The 8,598-nt window shown below is 42.5% G+C and overlaps 1 protein-coding gene across 2 annotated transcripts in view; it reads right to left on the bottom strand.

Annotated features, from left to right (window-relative positions):
* The window catches only part of UHRF1BP1L (UHRF1 binding protein 1-like), a 77,345-nt gene extending 69,153 nt beyond the window's left edge, over positions 1-8,192 (bottom strand). For both annotated transcript variants that reach the window (XM_014964055.1, XM_014964058.1), the window contains exon 1: positions 7,999-8,192. In XM_014964055.1, the coding sequence (XP_014819541.1) occupies positions 7,999-8,042 (44 nt within the window). In that variant the 5' untranslated portion in view covers positions 8,043-8,192. The remainder of the gene's footprint in view (positions 1-7,998) is intronic.
* Positions 8,193-8,598: the final 406 nt, after the last annotated feature.

The following is an 8,598-nucleotide window of genomic DNA, read 5'->3' as shown; positions in this document are numbered from 1 at the left end:
TACTGTCTCAAACACTGACATCCCCACCAACTCTCTTGACGGTATATAAAGCTTCTCCTAGTTAATTCTATAATAATATATACAGGAAATTATTTCTATTTGGAAAAACTGTATTGGTTGCTCGTTGGGTACAGGCAGAACTGAAACAGCTGCTGTCATCAATGGCTATTATCTAATTACGTGTCATGCAGCAGATCTGCGCAGACATAGCCAAGCACTGTGCATAAATGAGGAGCTTACACTGCATGAATGATAATCATCTTGCAAGCAAAATATTGCTCAAGCAATTTTTCTTTCATTTATGATACATCCTCACACAGACCATTATTAGCTGCTCTATCCCATGAGGCTTTTCACATAGCACTTACACAAGCATAGGAACAGTCAATATTATCAAACCAAAAAAACTTGTTTCAAACATGAGAATTCTATGCTTGACAGACCTTAATGCATAGTTGAGTACAAGATAACACAAAATCCTTAATATACTAAACCATATGCAGCAAGGTATATGCAACTTCCACATTGCAGGCAGCAAAAATAACATTTTGAGAACTTGCTTATATTTGATACCTATTAAATTCCACTCAAAAAACAGCATTCTGTCCCAACACAAAGAAGAGCTACTTGATGAAAAATAATTTTGTAAATTTAAAATCAAGAAACATTGGTGCAGTGTAAAAGCATGACAACATCTGCCTTCTGGAAACTGCATAATTTATTTATGTTACATTAGCAGACATCTTGTTGTGAGAACTGATCAGTTAGCATTACAAAAATAATATTTTTCAATGAGACATTAACTATAAGGACTATTTTAATCATAAAAAAAAAGATCAGGGATTCTCTTATGTACAGTACGTAAAAAGCTGACCAATTCCTTAAATGTCTATCAATACAGAGGTGATAAACATCAAGTTATGAAAAGGAATTAAGCAGATGTAAATGATAAGCAGCAAATGTCAAACAGCTTAAAGATATTGAGAAACATCTAGAAAATAAACATAAAGATATGTTTATAATGGCATTGCTGACTTACTTCACAAACCAGTTTTGCAAATTTAGTTTAGGGCTTTTAAAAAAAAAAAGCCCAAAGGACCAAAACACATAGCTGCATAGCAAGCAATTATTTTTGCAGAATTGTAAGTTACAAAAACAAAGAGGAGAGAAAACGCAATTAACGTTTTACAGAGCTCATTTCACTCCCGAATTTATATAAACACAAACCACCAACTCTACAAAGGTGGGAGAGGGGAAGTTACCTGAGGGCAAGGTATTCAGACAAAAGGCCCCTATTCCTGGTGAAAGCAAGTGGTCAGTTGCCACGGCTTCTGAGAAGCTTCTGGTACTCATTTTGGTGGTAAGGATACTCGCAGCAAACCAATCTCCACCAGAGCCAGCTGGGATCGCTGCAGGGAACGGGACACAGGGGACACACAAGGGATCAAGTTCAAAGGGAAAAAGGAGTGATACAATAATGTAAGAGAGTTTTAGCTAAAAAAGATAACCGCAGTTACAACAGTTTATTACACATCACGACATTATAGAACTAAAAAGGAAGTAGACCTGTGTAAAATGCAAGATTCCCATGAGAATATCCCTGGTTATCTGACACTACAATACTGCAGCCATGTTTAAACGAACATCTCGTGGATAAAATTTTAATCATGCAGAAAAGGTCTGTATAATACAGCCAAATAAGAGATACTCAGTAAGTATATTAGGAATGTGAGAAGGAAAATAGCCCGGAGACGCAGCATAAGAGGTTTTTATTTTCAAATGGAAGGTAACTTTTCAGTTTTGTTTTGCTTAGCCTGAGACTTCTCAGCCCACACGATTTGTTGCTGTCCACAGTGTCTCCACTTCACCTACTCAAAATTCACACTAAAGAAACGTGACTCTACAGACGTAACGGAACAGGACTTCTTGGATTTGTTTTTGTGTTTAGGGTGGTGCTAGAGACCTGCACACATTTGACATTCTGATTTTGCAGACTATGAAATTTTAGTACATTAAGCTTCTCAAAAATTAAAAATCTGAATCTTTAATTTGGCAAACCATGTAGTAATTTAAAAAAAAGAAATAAAATTGTTAACTGTCTTCACTTCGAAAAGATGCTTCAGCCTAAATATAATTAATTCCTACACTTTTACCCTTTGGGGTACAATAAAATCCAAACATTTGGAGAGTGCCCTTGGTAGGTGGTATGTTGGGATATTTGAAGAGAGTTTAAAGAGATTTATCACTCTAGTGAATTACAGATGCCTATTTACCAATGATTATTTTTCTCAGGTGTCTAGATCCCCAGCCAAGTAAGCAACCCCGTAGCTTCCAGATTGCTGGGTAGCTGAATCCCAAGGTTCAAGGTAACAGAAGCAGCCAGCTTCTCTGGGAAAATAAAAGCTCTGGTATTCTCAAGCTGTATGATGAGCTGCATGGCAGAGCTGCCACAAAATCTGCGCTGAGGTCATGCTCTACACAGAGCAAGGCTTCTACTTCCATGCAGGGGAGCCTGGAAGTACTAAAAGCCAGCTGAGTGGAATTCTTTTCTTACTTTCCTCTACTGTTTCTTCTCATGAAAAGAGAAGAAAAAGAAGAGATCTGAACCGCAGTTAGCACCAGCTCCACAAAGGTGTACAGAAGAACCCCTGTGGGAGCTACCAAATTGAGAAACCCAGGTTCTTCCACAAGCAAATACATTATTGATGCTTTATCTCCAAAATACTTTTATAATTTCATAAAACAACTCAGCAATTTCAGTTTGGCCTTTTGGAAGATATTCTGTTACAGAAGCCTAAAATGCAATATGACGCATGAAGCTACTAACAGAAATAGAAGAAAGTGGAATTTTTTTATTTTTGTTGAAAAAAAGCATTTATTGATGCCTTTTTGCTCATCAGAACACCTCCAACACATTCACACAGACAAAACTGTTGGCATGAAGTCTCCACTTAAATACAAAGAGTACTGAATTACAAACATAGAGCAATTTAAAGTTTCATTATAATCCTGTATTTCTTAAATTCCCCTTTCTCCTCATTCTTTTCTGCCATCTTAAGCAGTTCTGCTTTACTACCTGTCCTTTTTCAGACTCGTTCTTCTACTAGGTGCAGTAGCATGTATTTACAACAGGCATTATGCTCACACTTTCTATAAGCATTCAGATTCAACATAGATTAATCCAGAACAATGTAGGTTGTTATGTCTACATTGCATTTTGCAATTTTCCCCACATACTACACAAGCCAATAAAGTCAGTGACATAAAATACACTCTGTAAAATCTTCAGTACAAGCAGAGAGAGAAGCTGTTTTACACTTATTCTAAGAAAAGTATACACTTTGTGCTCCTTGGCTGGCTAAAATAATTGGATAACTTCCACAAAACTGGAAGTGACATAGAAGTAGAATACAAAAAACTGTAAACAAGCAAAAATTCTATTTCTTTCACTTCTAACAGAAGTTTCAGTGTTCATCCAAACAACTTTGGTCATTTGGTTACAGGAAGGAACATGCCCATTCTGGCTGAATAAAGCAGTTACATTGGTAGATCCTAAAAAGGAGTCACCTCACATCTCTTGAGATGGCAACATCTCACCAAACAGGCATGTCTTACTGGTATAAAAGCAGGGTGATAGGCAGGTCAAATATGCAGGTAGGACATGTATCAATGAAGTTGTACTATACGATGTAGGATATCACTTTATAGTAGGATCAGCTGACTCCTCATATCCATACAAATAGCATGCTACTCCTTGTGAAACCAACCTTCATGTGTGTTTCAGAATGATTTCCCAGCTATGAGGTGAAAAATATTGTCACAAAATTTACTGCAGATTTCTTTTATTGAAATTATAGTATTTTTACATCTATTGCCTCAGGTGAGCAAAAGCAAAGAAGATCTAAGCTCAGGTAGAGCACTGACTAATGACACACACTGAAAACAATTTGGGTTTCTGCCATACCAAATACCTTTAAACCTCTTACTGTTTTCTTTGTGAAAACAGCAAGTAAGATTCAAACAAAGAATGGGATTTTTAAAGTTGAAGTATGTGTTATCATTGGTAAACTTAAGAAGCTAATATCTAATTGAGATGAAGAATGTCATATTCAGTAGGGCTAGTTAACTCAAGGTAGAAGCAAAGTTTGCAAGCTTTTCTTCACGCTTCTTAGGCATATTTCGATGAACAAAACTGTTTTCCACAGAAAGACGGGGATACTGCAGATACTTACACAGGAGACCCAGTTAGACTGCTTATTAGGTATAAAAGGAATTTCAGTCAATGATACTAAAAGCCAAAAATGAAAACAACCTGAAAAAGCCCTTATACAAGTCTAAGCAAGTAATACCTAATCTCTGTCGATACCCTGGATCCAAATCCCTATGGTGGATGGTTATGCAGAGTGTAACAGAACACTATTGTGAACTTGGGTTGTCCTCCTGAAAAATGTTTTATACACTTGTCTACAAACTCTGAAGAAAAAGAAGTAACGCTGAAGGGTATCTGCTATTATCACAGCAGAGCAATACACAGAAAATCTTGCAATAAAAGGTGTTCTTCAACAAGAAATCTCTCACTCCTGAAAACATGTAACAGAACATACAAAGATTCAAAACAAGTTTCAGTTCACCAGGGAAGACCTGGACAGTAAGAGCAAGTGATCCCAACACTACATAGAAGACTCCAAGGCACAGTGTCTCATTCCTACCTCTGTAAAGGAAAATGCCAGTATCCAGATACTTGTTTAATTTTAGGGCATGTACATTATGAAGTAGACACTCCACCATCCACATTCACAAAAACCACACTTAACACAATATGGAGCTGACAGAAATTCAGGTCTCCAAATGACAAACTCATCTCTTCAGCTTAGCAGTTAGTATTTAGTTTCAGATCCTACGCCAAGCACCACATAATCTGAAGAACAACAAAAAAATGTATTTTGTTCTCCCTCCCCCCACCCCCTTCCCTCCTTCTCATTTTTTTCCACAGCCTTGAAGAAGAGCAATGCACGTTGAAGACAGAGGACACAGCTTTAAGAGTTTTTAAAAGACTGTGAGAAAGCTTAAACATCACCACCAGATCCTGACATGATACAGGTTTGTTACAAGCTGAGTAAATAAACTCTGCTACCTTGACTGTTCTTAAGCTGTAACACAGCAATAAGGAAAGCCTTTTACAAAGGTAAAAGGTCATTTAGATATCAAAACCATTCCACAATGCAGTTTGGGTGTTGTCTTCTTGTTCTCAGACCTTAAAGACTCATATCTATGTAAAGATTTTCCTAAGGCTCCTTCACAACACCAGTGGCCATATCAGTTCATCATCTAAAAGCACTGTAAATTGCCAAATGAAAACTATACTGCTGAATGACACAACATTTAAAATTTGCATATACATTATCTAGATAGTAAGAAAGCTGAAAATTGCTAATATGTGAGTAACAGATATTGCAGCAATTTTCATAGCAAATATTGCTAAATGAACAATAATTTGGGGGAGCTGGACAAGATGACCTCCAGAGACCCCTTTCAACCTCAACTGTTCAGCAATTCTGTGATTTGCGGCAAAAGTACTTTTCTGTAACTGAAGGTACAACTTCACCTCTTCTATTTGTTCTTTGAAGTACATATTAGGCTTGGCTTTGTTAAAACATACACAGAAATACAATAATCAAAACTGAAAGGATATTGAGATTACAGGACAATTCTTTCCATTTTTCCTTTATCCTTATGGGCTTCTTCCAGTAAATTTTAATCCTGCCACTTATACCTGCTTTGTTGAAGAAGGCAAACAGGCATCAGTTTTGAGGAACTATGAAAATTGTAGAACAGGAACTAATATAGTAATAAGAGTAGAAAGTAAAAGTGGCTTTTGGCACCCTCTGTATTACAGGAAATTCCTCATGTATTTGGCTCCAGACTGAAATAGTGTGTGAAACCTACCCTAATCACATTCTTATAAAACATATTAAAGAAAATCCTGAAATAAAGAAAAACATTATCGCTTTTGTTGAAAAAACAAGTTCCTGAAATGTAGAAAGCCACCAGATTTACAGGTGCTTGTCACCTGAACTCTATTTTCTTGTGTAACAAAATTCTGTAACCACTGAAGCGCCAGTCCTGCAAGGAGAAAAGATACTATCTGATCATGTGATTATGAACACCCATAATAAGAGGCTTAATAATAACATTGTCTATATTTTCGGTAGCAAACATGCTCTTTTAATGTCAACAGTGTGGATCATGAGACTCAACTTGAACCTGCAAACCTCAGACTGTTAGACACATCCCATAAGCTTTTTAAGAATGACGAAACTTGTCACAATCAATTGACATAGTTTTGTTGAATAAGCATTATCACATCACAGGAGAAAGCAAACACAGATTTGTCAACATTAAAAGTTACTTAATTATAACCAGGTTTATTTGAAAAAACTAGACAAAAAAAAGCTCATGTCACTCATGCCCAGTTCTGAGACACATTTTAGACTTTAACCTTTAGCATAGAGATTAGAGTTCACTTCTGTTTTCACACAACTTGCTAAATAGCACTATAGGGAGTGAGCTGTGTCAGTCATGGAATCACTGTCAGTCCCAGTGACTCCATGCCAGTTTCTGTTTAGGAAACTGACTCCAGGCTGATGACATCTTCCTACTGCATTTCCATTCTCACAGTGCTCAGTTACTTTCACGTGAAGACAAGATTTCTCTGCCAGCATTCCCAGCTACAAAACTCATGAGAAGGATGGAGGAAAAAAATTATTCTGTTACTGCTTCATACATCATCTTCTGTGGACAGATAGCAAAGGATCTGAATTGAGATTTTGTTTTTCTCGTAATTCATCAACAGATTTATCAAATGACCATCTGTCCTTTCATTTGATTTTCTCTATCTATTAGCACTGATGAAAATAAACACCTTTCAGAAATACCACACAAAATTAGAATAAATGATTTTGAAAAAAGTGAGCAAATAAGGGACCAGTATTTCTGGTCATATGTTTTAATTTATAGAAGTAAGCTCTGAAGAATTACAACACTGTGACATCATGACAGATCAAGTACCTAATAGGTTTTCATCTCTTTTCACAAAATGGGAGAAAATCAATGTGGCTTTTAAAAAGTGTGTCCATGGGATGGTGTACTTTTCTGCAGTTCATACAACGCCGACAGATACAAAATTTTACAGCGGGGGAGGGAGGGGGGGAAAGGGGAAGGGTTGGTTGGTTTTTTTAACCCACAAGGCTGGTTAGATACGATTTCAGTCACCCAGAAGACGCCGAAGTTACTTCATCCCTCGGCGAGCACCGGAACGCATCTCTTTTGTTACCCGGCCCCACCTGCGGCTGCCGGAGCTCCGATGGCTGCACGGGCACGGCCCGGGCTCCCGCACCCCCAGCCACCACCAACCCAACCGGGTCGGCTTGGGCAACCCCCCACCCCGCTCCCGAATTACGGGGGTGTTTGAGATTTCGCCACCACCTCCCCCTTTCTTTTCCGCCCTTCTCCTCCTCGCACACCTTCTCGGCGTCCCCCCGCCGAAGGGCTGGGCCGCTGCCTCCCGGGGAAGGCGGGGGGGACGCGGGCTCACTGCCGCGGCAGCCCCCGCCCGGCTCCGCTCCGCTCGGCTGCGCGGCGGGCCGCGGGGGCGGCCACCGTCTGCCCGGCGGGGAAGCGACCGGAGCCCGGCGGTGACTCACTCGGTGACTCCCGTCTGCGCCAAGCAAAACCGAGCCGCCGGCGCCCCGCCGGGCACCGAGCGATGGGTCGAGTGGCCGCTGAGGTGGCTGTCACCGCCGGCCGCCCCCTCCGCCTCCCGCAGTCACCCCGAGGACGCGGCTCCAGCTCCCCCCTCCGCGGGCTGAATGAAGCCCGGTACCCCCAGCGCCGCGGCAGGCCCCGGGGGCCGCTCTCCGCCTGGAGGCGCGGGGCCGGGAGCTGCCGCCGCCCCCCGCCCCAGCCTGCCGTCTACCCGGGGCACGGCGCCCTACTGACCTGGAGAGATGCTTCAGGATCTGCTTCTTGATAATCCCCGCCATGGCGTCTGCCGGCCCGCGCCCCTCACGACGACCGGCCGGGACCGGAGACGCGCCTCATCCCTCTGCTTCTCCCTGCCCGTAGCAGGGAGACCTCCGAGAGCGGAGCTGCTGCCTCCGCTCGCCCTCACTCGGCGCCCGCCGCCATCTTGGCTGCAGCATCGCCTAGTGACGGGGGGCGGGGGCGGCGACGGGGAGGGCCGGACCCGGAGCCACCGCCCGGAGCGGGACGCAGCAGCCCCTGACAAGGCGGATGCGGGCAGGGGGAGTGGCGTCTCTTCCCCTCAGCCCGCAGACCCCCGGGAAGGGGCCGCCCCCGGTGCCCGCCGCAGTCGGGGTCCGCTTGGTTAGCGCCGCCGGCCCCCCGAGCCCCCTCAGAGCCCGCCGCCTCTGCCCGCCGCACCGCCCTCTGTGCCCCGCGCTCTGCCGCTTGAAGCTGCTTTCCTCCTTCTCCAGCCTTTCCTTCTCCAAAACTCTGACGGCGTCCGCGTCCCCGCCTGTGGCTCCTTCCCTCCTCCCGCCCTTGGAGCGCGTCCCCCGTGGGGAACAACAACAAAAC

Source organism: Calidris pugnax, unplaced genomic scaffold (genome assembly GCF_001431845.1).
Source record: "Calidris pugnax isolate Ruff unplaced genomic scaffold, ASM143184v1 scaffold44, whole genome shotgun sequence".
Lineage (NCBI taxonomy): Eukaryota > Metazoa > Chordata > Aves > Charadriiformes > Scolopacidae > Calidris > Calidris pugnax.
Note: the sequence above shows the minus strand (reverse complement) of the source record. Positions and strands in the feature narration are given on the sequence as shown.